The sequence below is a fragment of the Camelus bactrianus genome, chromosome 18 (genome assembly GCF_048773025.1).
Source record: "Camelus bactrianus isolate YW-2024 breed Bactrian camel chromosome 18, ASM4877302v1, whole genome shotgun sequence".
In the NCBI taxonomy this organism is placed as follows: domain Eukaryota; kingdom Metazoa; phylum Chordata; class Mammalia; order Artiodactyla; family Camelidae; genus Camelus; species Camelus bactrianus.
Window position 1 is genome coordinate 16,909,404 of NC_133556.1, and position 20,172 is coordinate 16,929,575.

General features: G+C 42.9%; 1 protein-coding gene across 9 annotated transcripts in view; it reads right to left on the reverse strand.

The window, feature by feature from the left end:
• LOC123618550 (uncharacterized) overlaps positions 1-20,172 on the reverse strand; it is a 212,268-nt gene that overhangs the window by 184,365 nt on the left and 7,731 nt on the right. For 6 of the 9 annotated variants that reach the window (XR_012500322.1, XR_012500320.1, XR_012500318.1 and 3 more), the window contains one exon: positions 16,981-17,051. Coding sequence is in view for 2 of the 9 variants with exons in the window: in XM_074346170.1 (XP_074202271.1) it covers positions 16,997-17,051 (55 nt within the window). In the remaining 7 variants the exon portion in view is untranslated. Of the gene's footprint in view, positions 1-9,056; positions 13,059-16,980; positions 17,052-20,172 lie in introns of those variants that run through there. The other 3 variants (XR_012500321.1, XM_074346169.1, XR_012500323.1) reach the window with 2 other exon arrangements.

A 20,172-nucleotide genomic window follows, 5' to 3' on the forward strand; every position in this document is an offset into this window, starting at 1 on the left:
TCACCTGCTTCCAAAAGAAGCTGAGGCTGAGTATTTTTTGGCACAGTCCTGGCTCCGGGGGAAAGCCGTGCTCGCTGGTCCTGCAGGCCACAAACCAGGCACCACCTGTATCCTATGCCGTTAGGCAAGTACAAAGCAGAGGTATGTCCCGGGGTCAGACACCTGCCTGCATCCTGTCTCAGATCTGCCTCCATCCGGCCATGTGACCTGGAGCACCTTATACAGCTTCACTGTGCCTCCCTCTCCCCTTCTGCGGGAGTGGTATCCCAAAGCCACCTCTTTGCACTTCTGAAAGGTGCCGAGTGGGTGCTCGGTAGATCCTGGTTTCCTTCCATGAAAGTGAGAATTTCTTCCACTTAGAAAATGTAGGTGTCCAGCTCCTATATTTATCTGATTATTACTGTGCTTGGAAACCTTGAGCTCTACAAATAAAGATCTTAAAAAAAATACCCAGAGTATTTCACACTCATCCACGGTCCATTTTAAAAGATGGAGCAAAGCTGGCTGGTGGAAGTGGTCTGCTGCCTGTCTGGCTGCGAGACTGGAGAAGGGGACCAGATACCAGGAAGGAACAGGATCAGGGGAGTGGAGCATCCTTACAAGCTTTATCAAATTTAATCCTCACAAACAATCATATTCCTATTCTAGGGATGAGGAAGCTGAGTCCAGAATATCTTTGTAAATTTCGCTGGTCCCATGGGTGACACTGGGAGGACCAGAACCATGACACAAAGCCCTGATCTTAACTGCTGCACCTAATACTCCCACAGCCTACAGCGATAAAACACTCCTTCCTACCTCACAGTATGTTGATACTGTCTCAGAGAAGTAACAAGGTGTCACCCAGAATAAGCTGGGTATACTGCCCTCCCTTAACCTTTATAAAAAATTCAGTTGCTGGGGGAGGGGATAGCTCAGTGGTAGAGTCCATGCTTAGTGTGCATGAGGTCCTGGGTTCAACCATCATTAAAAAAAAAAAAATCAGCTGCCGAGATCTAGTTTTTCCAGTTTTGATATGGCTCAGTGATTTTCTGGAAAACAAGCCCATGCAGAAATGGATTACTTCCCCTTACCCAGGTATGAAGTCCTGCCTGACTCTGCCTGGTCCAAGTCCCACCTCCCTGACCTTCACCTCTCCATGATCACTTTCCTCCTCTGGAAATATAAGTGTCAACATAGCATGAACATCAGAAGAGTGTTCTGAGCATTAAACAACATAAACCACGGGGGGCACCACATGGAATGCCCAGCAGATAATGAACACTCAAAAATGGTAGTTATTAAGCGTAGCATCCTACGGCTCACCTGCCTTCGCCTGGCAAAAGTGGCATCCTTCACTTTTAATCAAGTTTACACCTTTACGTATTTATTCCCTTGCTCCACAAACACCTATTAATGACAGTGCTATCACAGCACAGACATGCACCTAAATCGATCTTCAGGGTTAGGGAAGAGATGGCTCAGAGAAGTGAAGAAATGGGGAGGGGCGCTGTCAGCAGAGAACAATGTAGACCAAAGGCCAGGATGCAGCAGGAGTTACGACGCATTCTGGGAACAAGTAGCTCACTTTTAAGACATAAAGTCAGAGCACATGTTCTCAGGAGCAGAATAATCAAGGGTTTTCCATCTCACTCTGTTTGGATAAAAGCCAAAGCAGTTACAACAAATGGTCTACAAGACCCTTTCTGATCCGCCTCACCCCATCCCTGTCTCTCTCCCCTTCTCTCCTCCAGCCGCACTAGCCTTCTCACAGACCCCTGAAATCACTCCAGGGCCTTTGCACTTAGTCTCCTCCCCCAGATGTCTACTTGGCTTGCTCCCTCAGCTCCTTCAAGTCTGCATTCAAGTATCACCTCCTCGATGAGGTATTTCCTGAACACCCTCTTCTAAATGCACCATCCTCGCCTCTCATTCCCTGCTCCTTCCTCACTTTATTTCTCCCCATTGAACCCACTGCCTTCTGATAGGCTCCATCTGTCTCCCCAGACAGAATGAAGTTCCATGAGGTCTGGGACTGTGTTTCTGTTCATGGCTTTATTCCCAGTGCCAAGAAAAGGACAGGGCCTGGAACTTGATAAATGCTTATTGAATAAAGTCAGTGTGGTCCCTCACAAAAATGGCTAAAACAAAAGGGAAATTGTCAAAAGCTGATCACATGGAGACCTGTGTGCTAAGATAAGGAGATGGAACCTAAGCCTAGATCCCAGGAGAAGCCATGAAGGATGGGTGACAGCAAGGTGTGGTCTGATCAGAGTCATGTTTTAGAGCAATCTCTCTGGCTGGTGTGCGGAGTTGAGACTGGGGGCAGGGAGCACAGGGAAAGCCAGCAAGACCAGTTCAGAGACTAAGGCTGTAATCCTGCTGAGAAGTTATGAAGACCTTAATGGAAACTGTGACCATTGGGATTGGAGCAAAAGGGACAGAGTGACAAGCATCTCAAGGGAGAATCTGTAGGACACTGACAGGGTGACAACAGCAAATACCTAAGAGGGTATGTGATGTCTTAAATGACTTCTTGGTTTCTGTTAGGGAGTATGGGTAGCAGTTTGGGGAAGGACTGAGTGCGATTTTGCATATATTAAATTTTATGTGCCAGTGAAGATGCTCATAACTAGACACAGGGATTTGATGTTCAGTGAAGATCTGCGTTAGACAAAGGAATCTCATCGCATAAATAGTAGTTGCCGGAAACCTGGCTGAAATTGTAGGTCTCAGAATTTTAATGGAAGCCTTACAGTGGCATCCTGCAGTTGGGGCTGAGAGATGGTAGGGAGCATTCCCACTGATAGGAATCAGGTGGGAAATAGATTTTACTCTCTCTCCAGGTAGAATTTGGAATGAGTTATCCCAATATAATCCCATATGACAACTGACTCTGTGGAATAATTAGGGATAGCACCATTATTCACCTACATTATGGGTGCGTTAGGTCTTGTGGGCTAGTCTAGGAGCCTAACCACCTCCTGCATTAATGCTGTTTCCCTGGTAAAATGTACACCCCATTCACAAGCTGAGGACTACTGAGACTGTAAGATGAGAAATCTCCACAGCAGCCCACATGGTGCAGAATTCCAGTTGTACCTTGTGAATTCTTCCACCTAAAGGACAACTATTTCATAAAATGTGAGTGAAGTATGTTCCTGACTCCCAAGTGGGTTGTTGATGCTAAGGAACACAGATCATCCACACAGTATCACAGCTGAAGCTCTGGGATGGAAAGAGTCCTGGAGGGGAAGAGTACGGACAAAAGAGAGGAATGATCCCAGGACATGATAACTGAACCCTGGGGCACAGATATATGAGAATGCATTATAAAACTTGGCAAGCATGTTAACACACAGAGTCTGTGGAATTCAGAGTGCAGGATTTGGATAAAATAACTGGCTTTACTAGTTGGGATTCTTTGGGTTGCAATTAAAAGAAATTCAAACTGTCTTAAGAAAGAAGGAAAGGAAGGAAAGGGAAGGGAAGGGAAAGAAAGAAAAGAAAAGGAAAGGAAAGGAGGAAGAATGAAAGAAAGGAAGGAAGGAAAAAGAGGGAGTGCTGTTGGCTAACACATCTGTAAAGTAAAGGGGTAAAGACCACAGCTTCAGGCACAACTGGATCCAGGGGCCCAAATGATGGTTACCGGTCAGTTTAGTTCTTTACCATCTCTTGACTCTAGTTTCTTGTATGTGGGCTGCTTATCAAGCAAGTTAATCCTTCATAGAAGCAAGATGGCTACCATCAGTTTCAGGTTTATGTTTTGTTTTTCCCAACAACTGTAACAGAAAGAGGATGCCTCTTTTATCAGTCACTCCAATGAGAGCAGTGACCACAACTGACTGGATGAGCTTGGGTCACGGGCCACCCCGACACTAACACTATGGACACAGGGAATAGAATCCCTATTAGCTCAGCCCTCAGTTACATGCAACCCAAATGTAATCGGGCTTGAAGTAGGAGAAATGAGTGATTCCCCAAGGAAAATATGGATTCTTTTATCGGAAGGAGAAACAGATGCTGGGCAGCAAGAATATCAGATGTCTCAGGGGAACCCGGCTGGGGGAACCTTCCTTAGAAGCTTCTCTTCTGCAGAAGGCCTCTTTGAGGGCTGATCCAAGGGTGATGATGGCCCTGGTGAGCTCAAGGAGTCAAAAAAGATTTCACATCAGGTGTAGAGAGAATGGATGTTGACTGAGGACATACCTCCCACCTATGAACACATTTAGCTCAGCCCTCTCTGTCCCACTCAGCTTCCTTGGGTATGGTACCCAATGAGTTGGTTTTAATACCCAGCCTTCCTCAGTGTCCAGTGTCATTTTGATCTCTGCTGCTATTTGGAGAATAATTGAGAAGGAGGAAAAGGAAATTAAGTTCAGCAGTTCTTGAGACTGAGGTGAATATGGAAACAGAGCACATTTCTGAAACTTGTGGGTGTGCTTTGACGCAGTCTCCCCCTCCCCGGTCCCTCACTTCACAGTTTCATAATAGTTGTGGCCCACCTTTAGGTCATGCTCCTAAAAAAGGAGAAATTATTATACTACATGCAGGGAGACTGAATGATAGGACCTGCCAGATCTCCTATTTTATGTGGCAGGGGAAGAGGGGATAGGCTGAGGCAAAGAAGGACTAAAGGTGGACCCAGCTCAGGCACCAAGGGACTGATATCAGTAGCTGCTTTAGTAAAGCAGGCTGCACCGGTCACAGGATGGGCCTGAGATGAGAGAGGTAAAGTTCTAACTGGTGATCAGGACAGCAAGAGAAGGCGAACAGGAAGCCTAGAGACACTGCATGAAACAACAGGAGCTCCGGGGTCCAGAATCCAGTTGCTCTAACAGTAGTGCTACGGCCAGGTGGGGAGAGTGTGAGAGTCAGTCCCTAGAGGTAATTCAAGCTCAAAGACAACAGGAGTTAACAAGGAGAGGATATACAACGAAAGCCGGATAGGTACACAGCTGTCCGAATGGACTCATTTAGATAATACATGGGACTCTGGAGTAGGTCCAAGGTCAGGATGCCTGGACATTGCTCCATAAATCTTAAGATGTAGCTTTTTAAGTTCAACATCTGATATTAACCAATAATATGTTCAGAAACCTTCCTAAGTCCTACTCTGCTGGGGCCAACTTTATAAGCTGGTGTTAAAACAGCGTTTTTCAGTGAATTCTTTATTAAACTTGCTCTTGACTTACGATCTGTCAACAAAGTGAGTTGCTGTCTCCTAAAATATGGATTCAGCTTTTCTAAGTCCCACACCTTGGCTGGGCACTCCTTTAGGAAAGGTTTCTCTTTTGATGGATATTTTCCTGCTGAAAAAGGTCATCAATTCTTTCAGTCTGTGCTCTTGTCATGCCTGGAGCATTTATGCCTTACTTAAGCCTTTCATTATAATCAGCTGCCCTTAGCTTGCTATCCCCTGCCAGGGCTTTGCCTCAATCACATAACCATTAGAACAACTACCCTTTTCGCTGTGGATCAAGTTATCTTTGGGGTGCCCTATGTAAATGAGAACACTTCAAAATGCTAATTTATAATAAGCCAAAAGTTGACTGACAGAGTAATAATAATACTACCATGAGTGGACTGCCGAGAAGGCCAAATGGGTGGACCAAGGAAGAACGTGGCCAGGAAAAAGAAGTGAGCTGACCAAAAGCATGGACAGAAAAGAAAAGAGAGAAAGAGAAACACAGGCACGCAGTGATTGCCTGTAGCGGGGGTAGGGGTGGTATTAGGCCAGAATTGAAAGGGAAAAAGATTAATCTTTTTGTTACTGTCATGATGATTGTGTAACAGGAAACAACAGAAGACTTGGAAGTCTCCAGGAAAAATGAGTGAATCTGATAGAGGAACTGACAGGATAAAGACCTGAAAAAATACATATGAGAAAGGCAAGTAGGACAAATAAAGAAGGGGGAAAAAAAGGAAAAGCAATAAGGAAATTTTTTAAGAAAAGAAATATAATCATAGTATACCTTTTGGCTCTTTGGTGAACAATGTTTGCTAATGATATGATTACAGTCTACCCTTGAACAACACACGTTTGAACTGCATGGGTCCACTTATATGCCAATTTTTAAAATAAAGTCGGACTACAGTACTACATGATCTGCAGCTGGCAGAGACACAGATGCAGAACCACGGATATGTCCAACTGTAAAGTCATTCACAGATTCTTGACTCCAACTGTAAAGTCCAACTGTAAAGTGATACATAGATTCTTGACTGTGAAGAGGTCAGCACCCCTAACCCCCGAGTTGTTCAAGATTCAACTATATAAACGATATCCTTATATTAGAAGGATGGGAGACAGGGAGTATAAGAGAGCTAAATTCTCAACCATTATTTCAGGATGTAAATAGATAATATCTAAAGTTGCTACATCAAGAAATAGGTAAAGGAGCTTATCATTTGGAAAACAGCTCAAAGAGTTAAAAATGGTTGCCTCCAGAGAGCAGCAAAGGAGGTTGGACAGGAGATGGCTGGCTTCTCTGTATCCCTTTGTGCTATCCAATTATTTTTAGTTTGCATGGGACTTAGTGTCAGGAAAAGCTTTACTGAGCACCTGCCCTGTGCTAAGTATTATACACACACATTATTTCACATAAACCTCACAAAAACAACACTTCTCTAGCACTTACTGCCAGGTAATATGCAATTTACTACCTTTACCAACTCGTTCAATCTCTGCAACAACTTGATGAAGTGGTTAATCTTATTTTGCCCATTTAACAGAAGAGGAAATTGAGGCACAGAAGATGAAAACCTTGCCTGAGGTCACACAGATGACAGTGGTGGAGCCCAGGAAACCCATCTTGTAGTCTCTGCACTCTGCCTGTTCTCCAACAAAGCCAACGTGTAGATATTATCATCTCCACTTTGGAGATGAGGAGACGTGGGGAGGCACAAAGCCATATTTCTAAGATCACAGAGATAGTATGTTACAGGATCTGTTTGACTATGGGTTAGCTTATCTTTAACACCCACACTCCATCTCTCCACAGCATCATGCAAATTTGTGCTTAAAAAGCCCATATAGTTATAAACAACAAAGTCTGAATGTTTAGCACAGGGGACTACATTCAATATCTTGTATTAACCTAAAATGAAAAAGAATATGAAAAAGAAAATATATGTGTGTGTGTATAACTGAATCAGTATGCTGTACACCATAAACACAACATTGTAAATCAACCATACATCAATAAAAAAAAAATGAGATAGTCATGAACAAGACTAAGACATCCATTCTCACCACTGCTATTTAATGTAGTGCTGAAAGTTCTAGCCAGTGCAATAAGGTAAGAAAAGAAAAAGAAAAGAAAGGAAATGAAAGGCAAGGCAAGGCACACTGATCAAAAAAGGAAGAAATAAAGTGGTCCATATTTGCAGATGACATGATATTCTACATAGAAAATCCAAGGAATCTACAAAATACAACTAGAATAAATGAGTTCAACAAGGTCACAGGATATAAGATAAACATACAAAAATCTATTATATGTCTATATACTAACAATAAACACATGGAAACCAAAATTAAAAATGTAGCACTATTTACAACTGCTCAAAAAGATGAAATAGTTAGGTATAACAAAATATGTATAAGAATTATATGCTAAAAATTATGAGATCAAAGATCTAAATATAGAGACGTACCATGTTCATGAATTAGAAAACTCCACATAGTAAACGATGTCAATTCTCCCCTAATTGATACACACGTTTAAAATAATTCCTATTTGGTCTTTTGTGTTGTCCACTTTGCTAAACCCTCAAAGAGCTTATAATCTATCAGCTGAAGGAGAAATCAAACAGTCATCAAACAACAAAATAGAGTAAAATAAAGACACAATGGTTCTATGATAAAGCATATGGGAGACTGATTTTATATAAGAACAATGAGAGAATGCCTCTCTGACAAGGTGATACTTGCCATACGGAGACAGAAATGTAAGGAGTCCATAAAGACTGAAGCAAGAATGACCAAAGTAAAAGAAACAGCAAGAGCTCTGATGTGGAGGAATGAGTTTGAAAGTGTTCCAAGAACAGAAGAAGTCCAGTGTAGCTGGAGCAAAATGAGTAAGATGGAAAAATGGACTGAAGGGAGTTTGGAGAGAGAAGAAGGGGCCAAATCCTACAAGACCTTGAAAAGGCATTATAATGCGTTTTATCCTTGGGAAACAACTGATAGGGGATGAAATGATCTGATTCCAATTCAGACTGAATGATCCCTCTGGCCACTCTGTAGGGAATGCTTTGGAGAGGAGCAGGATGAAAGCAAGAGAAGTGGATGGGAGACCACTGCAGTAAATAATCCAGGAAGGAGATAATGGTGGTGACTTTAGCTAAGGCAGTGGCAAGAAAACAAGAAGGTATGGATGAATTTTGGAGGCAGAGTCAAGAGCACCTACTGATGGATTGAAAAAAAAAAAAAATAGGACAAGGGAAAGGGAGGGATCAAAGACAACTCCCAGGTCTTTTAGCTTGAGCAGCTGGAAGAACCATGATGCTATTTGCTAAGATGATGAAGATCATGGGATAAATGAGCATACAGACAGGAGGAGTTGAGAAATCAAGCGTTGAACATATTAAGACTGAAGGGACAACCAACTGAAAAATGCCAGCGAGACTCTCTGGTGCCAAAAAGAGAGGTCCGGGGTAGAGGCTGAAAGGGGACATCTTCAGCATATAAATCGGTGGTTCTTCACCCTGGCTGCTCAATAAATTACCTAAAGGTCTTTTTAAGTGTGGGACTGCCCAGACGCTACCACCAAATAAATCAATCAGACGCTGTGGAGGTGGAGCCCAGGCATCAGACCTTCTAAGGAAAACTTACGTTTAGAGACTGCGGAAAGGAGAGGGAACCAGCAAAAGAAGACCAAAAAGTGGCCAGTGATGTAGGAAGTCACGCAGGAGATGCGGCTCATGGAAGCTGAGCAGGGACTATCCCAAAAAGGAGATAAAATACTACTACACAGGGATGTTATGAGAATTCACTGAACGATACACACAAAAGCACTTCATAAATTACTAATTAACTAACAAATACCAGATGAGGTATTATCATCATCCAGGGGGAGATTATTCTCCTCCTGGTATGACAGTCCTACCTGTGCCACAGAGAAAGGGTATTTCCATCAAAGCTGACCCTTAGAGAAATGCTGGGGAGGGAGGACCACCCCTACTTCTTACAATTATGAGAAGCAAGCAAAACTCCTGTGATCATGAGGATTAAACAGATTAATGCTCACTACGTTTATCTCAAGGCCCAGCACATCATCATCACCACCATCATATAGTAATAATAATAATAATAATTGAAGTGAACACATAATGCTTTCTACTTGCCAGACAAAGTTCTAAGTGCTTTATATATATTTACTCAGCATTCAAAAAGGTTAGCTACTAATTTATTGTTGTCGGTTGTTGTTATGATTAATTTCAAATGATTTTGGTTTCCCGAATGGGCACTAGGGGAAGGTAAAGAGATGAGCTGGACATTCCTGAACCCTTGTTCTGATGTGGAGGTTAACAACGGCCTTGTAAGATTCCTCTGGAAGTGTAGAGAAGATGAGACCTGTCCTGAGAGCAGTGTACGGGCCTCCAGAGCCACAAGTCAGTTCTAGGACCACCTGGAAGACAGTGGGATTGTCCTATGGGAGGGCTGTGTCCCACAGTGGTACCCGAATTCCTGTACAGAGGCTGTGTCTTAGGCAGGTTCACAGCTACACGTGAATGCATCTGAACATAGAGACAACTTCACGCTGGGACCTTCAGCTCAACTACTGATCACCCACAGATATCACATACTTAAGACTCACCTTGGCTTTGTGAAGTAGAGATGGTTATCCCCGTTCTACAAGTGAGGCGGAGGTTTAGAGAGGTTAAAAACTTGCCCAGATTCACACAGCCAGGAACTATCAGAGTCAGGGCTCAAAATGAATACCCTAAAACCAAGTTCAGACTTTTCTTCTACCAGGCTAGTCTTTTTTTTTTTTTTTTTTTTTTTTTTACCAAATTTTGAGGTATGGCTAAATTAAAAGAACTCAAAAACAAAACCCAGAAAGATTTCACATTCAATACACTAAGGGATAAATAAAAGATGGCATATTTATTGTACAGAATATATACAGTAAAATGAATAAACTAGGTCAATGTATATCAGCATAATGGGTTTCAAATACACTGACTTGACTGAAAAAGGCAACTTGGCACAATGATCCATCGAGTATAGTATTGACTAAAAGAAGTGATTTCTAGGAGTACAGGTTCTGGGACTAATGCAGAGTGAAGAGGGGATATTTTTGGGACCAGAGCAATCTGTGGTTAAAACTCTTTGACATTATCTATTTCCGAACTCTCCCCATTTTTCCTTAACGCCATCCTTACTGCTGTCTTCCTCCTTTCTCTTCCAGTCTCCTCCTCTTCTCTCTCTCTCTACTTATCTCGCTTCCCCTCAATCTCTCTCTCTTCTAGAATCCCCTAATCTAAGTTCCATGAGTGGGTTTCAGAGAAACTTTAAGTCCCCTGACATTAGAAGCAAAATTCTGTATTTCTGAGTATTATTCCTGGGGAATGGGTCCATAGTTTTCATCAGATTATCAGAGAGGTCAGTGTCCCATCAGATTATAATTCAAGGGGAAAAATTTTTCAAAGAAACCCGTAGTTCTGATGCAGTTTCCTTGGTCTATCATGCCCTGAGAGTAAGAGCTGTTTCTCATCAGAAGAAAAAAATAAAACAGAGAAAAATACAAAGTGATTTGTTCTGACCCTGTATCCACTAGCCCCTGGGAGAAAATGCCCGGCCTGTGGAAACATAACCACCTCCATCCTCCCTAGGCTGCCAGGCCTCCCATCCGTCATTCAAGGCAGGCTCTGGGCAGCAGCAGCTGGCCTCCGTCACTGCCACTCATGACCCTTTCCATCAGATGTCAGGGTCTAGCTCTGGCCAGCTTGTTGACAATTATGAGGATTTTTTCTAACCCAGCCAAACCGCCTCTGCACCATCAGAGCTCCAGAGCTGGGGAAACAAGAGACCAGGAAAGGATAACCCGCCCTGTAGAAGACACCCCAGCAGAGGGCCCAAGCCCACGGCTCCAGGCAAAGCTCCAGGCGCTCCCTGGGGCCTGGGCTCTCCGTGGGCTCCTCTGTAACCTGGGGTTGTCGGGCCCCATGGTTCTCTGCTCTAAGTTCATAGGTTGTCTGGGGAGACAAATGAGACGGGGACAGTGAAGACACACACCAGGGGTCAAGCTGAGGGTCAGCGAGGTGGCTCTGCTGATCTCGGCTGCCTTGCTCACAGGGTTGGGTACCAGCTGGCTGTCAGCTGATCTAGACTGGCCTCTGCTCCAAGCGTCTCCCATTCCCCAGCACACTAGCCTGGGCATGCCTCATGGTGAACTGAAAGTGCAAGAGACAGCAAGCTCTGAGCCTATTTTAAGCCTTTGCTTGCCTCCCATTTGGCTAACACCCCATGGGTCAAAGCAAGTCACAGGGCCACGTCCAGAGTCAGAGACTGGGCTTGTCACCCTGCCCACAGTGAGCAGGCTCCACAAGCCAGGTGAGAGCCTGCATTTGGGGGTCAGGCTCTGCCTCTTACCAGGGATGTCTCTTAAATTCTCCGAGCAAATAAGGCAGTATTTTTCACCTATCTGATTAATGAAAACAAATTTTTTTATGGTGGTAACACACTGTCCAGAACAGAGGTGGGGAAATAGGCACCTTAACATGCATACAGGTGGGATTTTATTATCTTTTTAAAGGGGAAGTGACTCATATTTATTGTGGTAGGCTGCAGAACAGCCCGAAATTCTTCTCAGCCCTGTGTGCATTTCCCCTTTTCAGTGTAACTTGGCAGCCCCTCCTCCCATGAATCTGGGTTAGTCATGTGACTTGTTTAGGCCAAAGGGGTGATAGCAAGTGTGACCCACGCAGAGGTTTTAACAGCACTTGTACATTGGGAACTGCTGCTCTCTGCTGTCCTTGGAAGCCTGAGACGGCTATGCAGATGAGCCCAAGCCAGCCTGCTCTAGGACGAGAGACCACGCGGAGGAGGAAAACTGAGGTTCCTCGGTGGACCTGAGTGGACAGTGGACAGATGCACCAGCGAGCCCAGCCAAGATTGGCCACGCCTGGCCTAGACCAGAAGAGCCCCTGAGCGGATCCCAGACCAGACTCCCAAATCCCACAATCCCAGGATGAGCTAATAAAAGATGCCAACTCATTTCATCATATCCTCATAAGGGGCAGTGTCTTTCACAAATAGAGCTACAATCTAATTTCACTCAATGGATACCTGGTAAACCCCTACTGTTACACGCTGGGATAGCTCTAGACACTGATGATATAAAAATGGGGAGAAAAAAAAGATGAAAAATATTCCTGCTTCATAAAGCTTGTGTTCCAGGGGTAAGAGGCAGAAATGTTTTAAATTACTATGTCCGATACATTGAACAAAAATGATAAGCGCTCTGGAGAAAAAAAATAATAGTGTATAACACAACGTCGCAGGCAGCACTTCAGTGGAGAGGGGATGCAATATTAAATGGGAAAGCCGGACAAGACCTCTGCGAGGAGGAGGTAAAGTGATTAGAGGTCTGATGAAGATGAGGGAGCCTCACTGAAATCTAGGGGACAAGTCTTCCTGGGAGAGGGAGCAGCAAATGCAAAGATGGGCTTCCAAGGGCGAGCTGCAGCCAAGGGGGGAGTGTAGGGTTTGAAAGCAGAGAGATGAAAGCGGGGCAAGGCTGTGTAGGGCCTTCTGGGCCACTATATGCAGGGTTTTTTTTTTTATAAACTCTTATACTGTTCTTATTTTTTAAACCAAATGGGTATGTCCCTTTCAAGACAATAATTTTAAAGAAATATATAGAGCAAAAACGAATAGCAGTCCTGAGCTGCTCACCCAGGTTCCATGTTAGTGGACTTTACGTGCATTTTATCATAATCCCTGGTCACTGCGTTCTTAGAGCTTTCTGGAGCCTGCAGGAGAGGACTGTGATTGTTGAGCACAGGATGCCCTCTACTGGTCACCTTTGGATGAGTGCCCAGAAGAATCGCCAGAAGAAGCTAAGTCACTGTCCCAGGAGAAAGCAGATAACCAGTTATCAGAACATCCCGTATTCCTTGACAGTCAAGCTTAACCGTCTCAGGAAACCCTTGAAGGAGAGGGTTAGAGAAGGAGACATTTCCAAAGTGTCACACATTCATTTTCCATCCATATATTACACTTTGAAAGGACTTGTTCATTTGATCCTCCACAAACCCCTGCAGGGCAAGCCCATTGCACAGGTGAGAGGATTGAGGCTTGCACTCAGTCTCATTACCCACTTCATGGCAAAACCTGGGGAAGAGGCAAGATCTCCCAGCCCCTACTCCAGCACACCTGGAGGGCAATAAAGGGGAGATGCCTGGTTCAAAGTCACAAATGTTAAGCAGCAAATTCAACATAAAAAGCCAAGACTCGTCATCACTCCAAGACTCCTTCTCATGGTCCCTTCCTGCCCTGCCCTGAATCCCCATCACAGGCCCACAGTGATTCTGGTTTTGGATATGAAGGGTTTACAGCTTTTGGCAGGAGGGTGGAGGGTGTCTTGGTGGGTGGGGAAGGCCGGGACCCTTCACCGTGGGCCCACGTCACTCTATCCCTAATTTTGATCTGTACTTCTTTCCTTAGCATCTCCTGCTCCCCTGCATCTTCCCCATCTAGGAAGTAGCCAAAGCCTCCTATACCCATGTCCTCGGGGTAGAGCTGCAGAGATACAAAGAGAAAGAAAAGCCTGGATGCTCACTTTCTTAGTTTTAAAAATAGGCTTTTGAAACTGACAGCAGAGGAAATCACTTGGGAGGAAAAGTTCCTGTTTTTCCAAAACCTGGGCTTGCGGTATCAGTCACCGAGGCCCTGAAGAACTAGGCATCAGGTTTAGGTCACAGACCACAAAGTTGGAGGGTGAGGGGTCATGTTTTCCTGCCCTCTGAGGAGATAAAGCTCCCTGGGACTGAGGGAGAAGCGGGGAGAGTCTGAGAGGAAGCAAGAGGTCATTGCTAATCCTTGTCTGGAGGAAGGGGCTTGCTCATGCCCCACCTGCCTTGGCTGAGTCTTGAGGGGAAGGGAGATGGGAGACAGAACTCTCAGATCAAACTGAAAAACCAAAAGTAAGTAGAAGAGACCTGTGGCCACACACTCCCAACCCCATCATCACCAACCTCATGCAGCAACAGTAGAACAGAAATGGCATCTGGTCAACCCAGACCAAGGAGGCCAGAGACTTTCAACTGCCATGGGTTCAGGAGACCACCTGAAGTTTCCCACTCTCCCCTGACTCTACTCCACCCGGGAAGTCTCCACAGGTAGCTGAGGGACGGCTGCTGGACCCGAGGAGCCCTGGCAATTCAGCCAAGACCAATACAAAGTAAACCTGGGAACTGATAAGCAGGGCCATCCTGGTGGATGCCAGACGAGATGGACGAGAGTGAGTCTGGACCACCAACACTGTGGAACTGGGTGAGTGCCACTTCCCCCAGAACACAGACACAAGTAGGGATGGAGAAAACAAGTAACTGACAGAGACTAATCTGAAATGACCGAGTAAAGCTTGAATTGACTGAGATTATGTTCCCCCCTTCAGCCCAGTGGGAATAGACACCAAGATACAGGCAGTAAGTATGCTCATTGTTCCTGGGACGTCATTGCTTCTAGGCCATCTCAGACATAGACAGATACAGATAGACAGGCAGACACATACATACATGAACTTATTTCTGTATTTTTTACCTATACTTAAAGGCATGAATTCACACTGATACTTCCAGTTCCGATCCAACACCCCTGGATTTATTCTCGCTTTTCCTTGTCCTACATTTTCCCCTTTCTCTGGCAGTGAGAAACCTGTCTCTCATTGTCCACAATATATTTCCTTATTAGGATACACACAAGAGTTTCAGAATTGTTAATTTAAAAAAAAAACACCTTGAGGGGTTGTTTCTAAAATACAAAAAATTTTAAAAAGAGAGAAAGAAAGAAGGAGAGAAAAGCAGAGCCCAAAATAGGCACTGAAGGATACCAGGATATAAAAACAGATCTTTCCAACAAGTCAGCAAGAAGCCCAAGCTCACAGATGAGAATCTCTTGCTCCTGTTCCAGCAGGAAGAGAACCTCACATCTGAATGCTGGTTTCGCCGAATGTAAACGTCTAAGCTCAAAATGGCTTTCCCTCACAAATTTGAAAACACTGATGAAATTGCCTTGCAGGGGCTTCTAGATTCATCCTCCGTATTTCTTACCTTCTCTCTCATAATTTCTTTCCTTTCCTTTCTGTTGTCCTTTCACTCCACATGCTGGGACACCATCCGAGGTTTTATTTTCAATGGTGTCTTTTCAATGATTTTATCTATCTTGAGTTTTTGTATCAGCGTGCTCATTTCAAGATCTTTAATGGTTCTTTTTCATATCAGTCTGTAAAATGTTTTGTGAATGTTATTTCTCATCTAATAACTTAAAACTCGAGTTGTATTTATTTTATTTTATTTTTAGAGGAGGTAGTGGGGATTGAACCCAGGACCTCATGCATGCTAAGCACACGTTCTACCACTGAGCTACTACCCTTGTCCTATATTTATTTTAAAGTCTTGCTTTCCCACGTTTCCTATTTCTCTGTTTCCTTGTGTGTTAGTTTTCCATTTAGTCAACTTGGTACCTACTTTTTGATGTTATTTTCCAAATATTTTTCTGATTCCTGAAGGTGTGCTTACCTTTCAATTGACAAAAAGAATAACCTAGGATCTGCAAGAAATTTTTTAAAAAATGTAAAACCAGACACCCACATAAGAAAAAAATAATCATAATATCATCCGACTTCTTAACAACACTGAATATCAGAAGATGAAGAAGCAATGTCTATAAAGTTTTGAGGGGAAGTTATGTAGAATCTAGAGTTCTATCTCTAGTCCAACCTACAAAGAAAACCAGTACCATAAAAGAAAAGCCCCAAGCTCATGAAAGAGAAAACTAACCCTTCAAGAATTACAGGCAGTTGAGGAAGCAAAAGAAAATGTTAAAATTGTATAATTAATAGTTTCAGAAATATTCAATGAGAAATCACATACATTAAAAAATCCTGTTAGGAAAAATGATTACTTGGAAACTAACCAACCACGTTCACTATGATTTAAGGTCATATATGGACAGCATTGCATCATGGAGCTGATGTCTGAATTCATGATCTGAACCATCAAGCTGAGCGACTCCCAGAATGAATCATAAAAGGACAAAAAGATTAAAATCCTTAGGTAAACAAAGTTTCAGAGAAGTAGAGAATAGACACAGAATTTCCACAACTTGCCTATCAGTAGTTCTGGGAAAAAGGAACACAGAGAATGAAGGGGATAAAACAACAAAAGAAATAAAATGGGAAAAACTTTCCCCACAGCAAGGAAATATAAGTCTATGAACAACCAGACTATGCATAAAGTGCAATAAAATAAAGTCACTTTTCAGACATTCAAGGATTCAAAAAATTGACCTTTCATTCTTCGGAAAAAAAAAAAAAAAACACCTTCATTCCTAAAAAAGAAAATCAGAAAAAGAGGAAAACACAGAATCCAAAATACAATGGAGCCAACCTAGGAATAAACGAGAGGGAAACCCCTGGACATTCGTGTAGCAGGTCCAGGAAGCAACTAGTTTATATCTAAGCTGGACGCCGGAGGGCTCCGGGTGAGACGTTTTGGAAAGAAGACTCCACTCAGCAGTTAGAAATATGGTTACACTTAAGGAAATCATGAAGACATGCTTCTTAGGTTATGGAGAAAAGAAAAAAAAAAAAAAAGGAACAGCAATTAGAAGTTCCAGAACCAAAAAAAAAAAAAAAAAAAGCTGCATAAGAAAGTGAGGGTCCAAATACCCAAACATAAGCCATCCTAAGTGTGAAGTGATTTTGAGCAACTGACAGAGTCTAAGAAAAGAGAATCCCCTTCATTCTGATACCCTGGCGCACTTACCTTCAAGCACACAGCTTTAGCGACCTAAGATCGCATTTTCCTTTCTAGGAGTCCAATCATACAACTTCGCTCTGCAATGAAAGGAGTTTATATTATCATGATATATACAGTATCATCATAATAAGTAGTGTTTATTCATTTTCAATTTCTGTACCAAACCTATTAGCAAAATGTAAATGTTATGCACGGAAGTTGGGAGGCAGAGGAAAGTGAAAAACGTAGGATATTTCTACATCTTTGATAGTATCAAAAGATATTGTCTAAATGCAACAAGAAATTAAAGTTTATAGATCTTACTTACCTTATAGGAATAATTGTTAGAACTACAAATAATAAAGTAGCTAGTTAAATTTGGAGGTGGGAGTTTTAAGTAAGACCATTCCTTAACTTTCAGGTCATTCTTTTTTGTGGGGAGGAGGGTGGTTAGGCTTATTTGTTTATTTACTTACTTATTTTTAATGGAGGTGCTGGGGATTGAACCCAGGGCCTCACGCATGCTAGGCATGCGCTCTACCACTGAGGTATAACCTTTCCCGGCCCTCATTCTTAACTTTCAAAATAGAGCTTCAGTAAATGCTGTCTGTATATGATAAATTTAAAAAGTAAAAGTATAAAAATATCATTTGTTATGAAAGTAACAAGCAGAATAATTAAAAAGAGAAATGCTTAAAAAGTAGGTTATCCTGAGGAGTGGAATGAGGGGTGGGAAGTCTGGAAAAATTCTTGCCTTTCATGTTATGCCTTTCTGTACTGCTTAGCTTCCCCCCCCCATATTTGCACTCTAATTTAATAATGATTTTTTAATGTGTTAAAATATTAGGGCAACCACTCAAGAACAGAATAGGATCTATAACTTCCAAAACCCAATATGGAAAAAAATGAACCAAAGAAACTCAATCAATGCAATGATATGCAGGCAAGTAGGGGAGGGGGACAAAGAACAAGGAAGGACTGTAAACAGAAAACATACAATATGATGGGGGGAAAAAGACACAAAACTCTTAAAAGGCAAATGGATCAGAAGGTAAATCAACTGTATTAAAGGAGAGAAACATATTCATTTCAGAAATAAATTTACAAAAGGTTTGGATCCATTATATATGTCATGTTAACAGCAATAACTCAAATTGTAAATTCAGGGAGACCCTTAGGAGAAAAAGACTTGAGAAGAAGAGAGAACAGAGGGTTGTACATTCTTAGGGTCCCAGGAATGAGATGAGCCAATACCACAGCTGAACCCAGCCAGGTGCAGCCAGGGGTCCAGCTGTGACTGAACGAGGCCACGGCCATGTCTGACCACTCAGACAGTGTTATGGGCTGAACTGTGTGCCCTCCAAATCCGTATGTTCAAGTCCTAACCCCCAGTACCTCAGAATGTGACTGTATTTGGAGCCAGGGTCTTTTACGAGATGATTAAGATGATAATCATCAAGGTGGACCGTAATCCAACGTGACTTGTGTCCTTCCGGAAGAAAGAAGACCATGTGAGGACACAGGGAGAAGACGGCCACCCATGGGCAAGGAGAGAGGCCTCAGACGAAACCAACCCTGCTGACACCTTGATCTCAGACCTCTAGCCTCCAGAGCGTGAGAAAATAACTTTGTTGTTCAAGCCCCACACTGTGTGGCAGGCTGTTACAGCAGCCCTAGGAAACTAATAACAGAGGGTCCCTTTCCTCGACGATGACGTTATAATCAGAAAATGCACATGCCCATGAAATGGACAGAATAAGCAGCAATTACAGGCAGAACAGCCAGCCCCACCCTGGCAGGAGGCCTGGGCAGGGGTGGGGAGGTTCTGTGCAGTCAGCACAGGATAAGAGGGAGAGATGGGCTTGGGCTGTAAACTCAAGGAACTGGGCAGAAGCTGGGAGCTCAGGAAACTCTTGGCTACTGCAGTTCTACTCTTTCAGTGACATGGTCATAATTTAGGTAGAAAATGTTGGTAAATCTATGTCACCTAATTCGTTTATCTGACAACCACTGATTAGTGGAAGGAGAGACCCACACACGTAAAAGCAGGGCTCGTTCGCCTGACAGCTTCATGGACCAGCTTACTAGGGTCAGAGAGCCATCTGCCCTTGTTTGTTTTTCTCATCCTTTGCTGCTGCCAAGAAAGACTGGGCCTAATTAAAGAAATTAGGATACAGAAAAGGGAGTCAACAAAGTCCATCAACAATCGCCAATTAAAAGACAAAGACTCAAAGGAAGGATGGGCAAAAAGATCAATGGCAGAGAATAGCGTCCAGGAAGACGCACACCTACTCAATCCACTTACTTTCAACAAAGGTGCCAAGTCAGTGCAGTGAAGAAAGAGAAGAATTTTTAACAAATGATACTGGAACAATTAGAAATAATAAAAATAAAAGAACCTCCACCTTTGCCTCGCTCCATACACACACATGAATTTGAAATGGACCATCAACAGACATGCAAAAGGCTCAAAGCCCCATTTTTTTTTTTTAAGGGAAAACCACTTAAACAGAAAGTTCACGTGCCAGCAAGCACAGGAAAAGGTGCTCAATGCCATTAATCATCAGGGAAATGCAAAAGACAGAGACGCTTTGTTTCTCTGTCCTGTTACCCGACTATGAGCTGTACGTTCCTAAAGCAAAAATAACTCCCTTAAAAACATGTAGGAAATGAAAGGGATGGAAAGTCAGCACTGTCATTCATCGTTAAGAATGTAATCGGCACAGCTTTTTGGAGAGCAATTCGGCAGAATTTAACATCATTTTATGCAATAATCTTTGACCCAGTGATATCAATTGTAGGGATAATCTAAAGAAAACTCACCCCTATGCACAAAGATGCATAAGCAGACCTATTCATTGCAGATTTGTTTGGAAGAGTGAAAATCTAGAAACTCTGTAAAATGCCCTTTAATATGGGAAAGGTTAAGTAAGTTATGGTGAAACCATTATTCATATGATAAATGCTACTGTTAAAATCACAGGGTAGATTTCTATATCCTGACATGGAGAGATCTCCAAGGTATACAGACTTATTGCTAAGTAAAAAGGAGGTCACCGAACAGTGTAAATGGTTCTATTTACATATTAAAGAATTACGTCCTTATAAAGATGCGCATTTTATAATAAAGGCAAAGGTAAACTTCTAGCACGATACACATGGAAATGTAACACTGTCCACCTCTGTGCACAAGGAGTGAGGAAACCTTTCATCACTTTT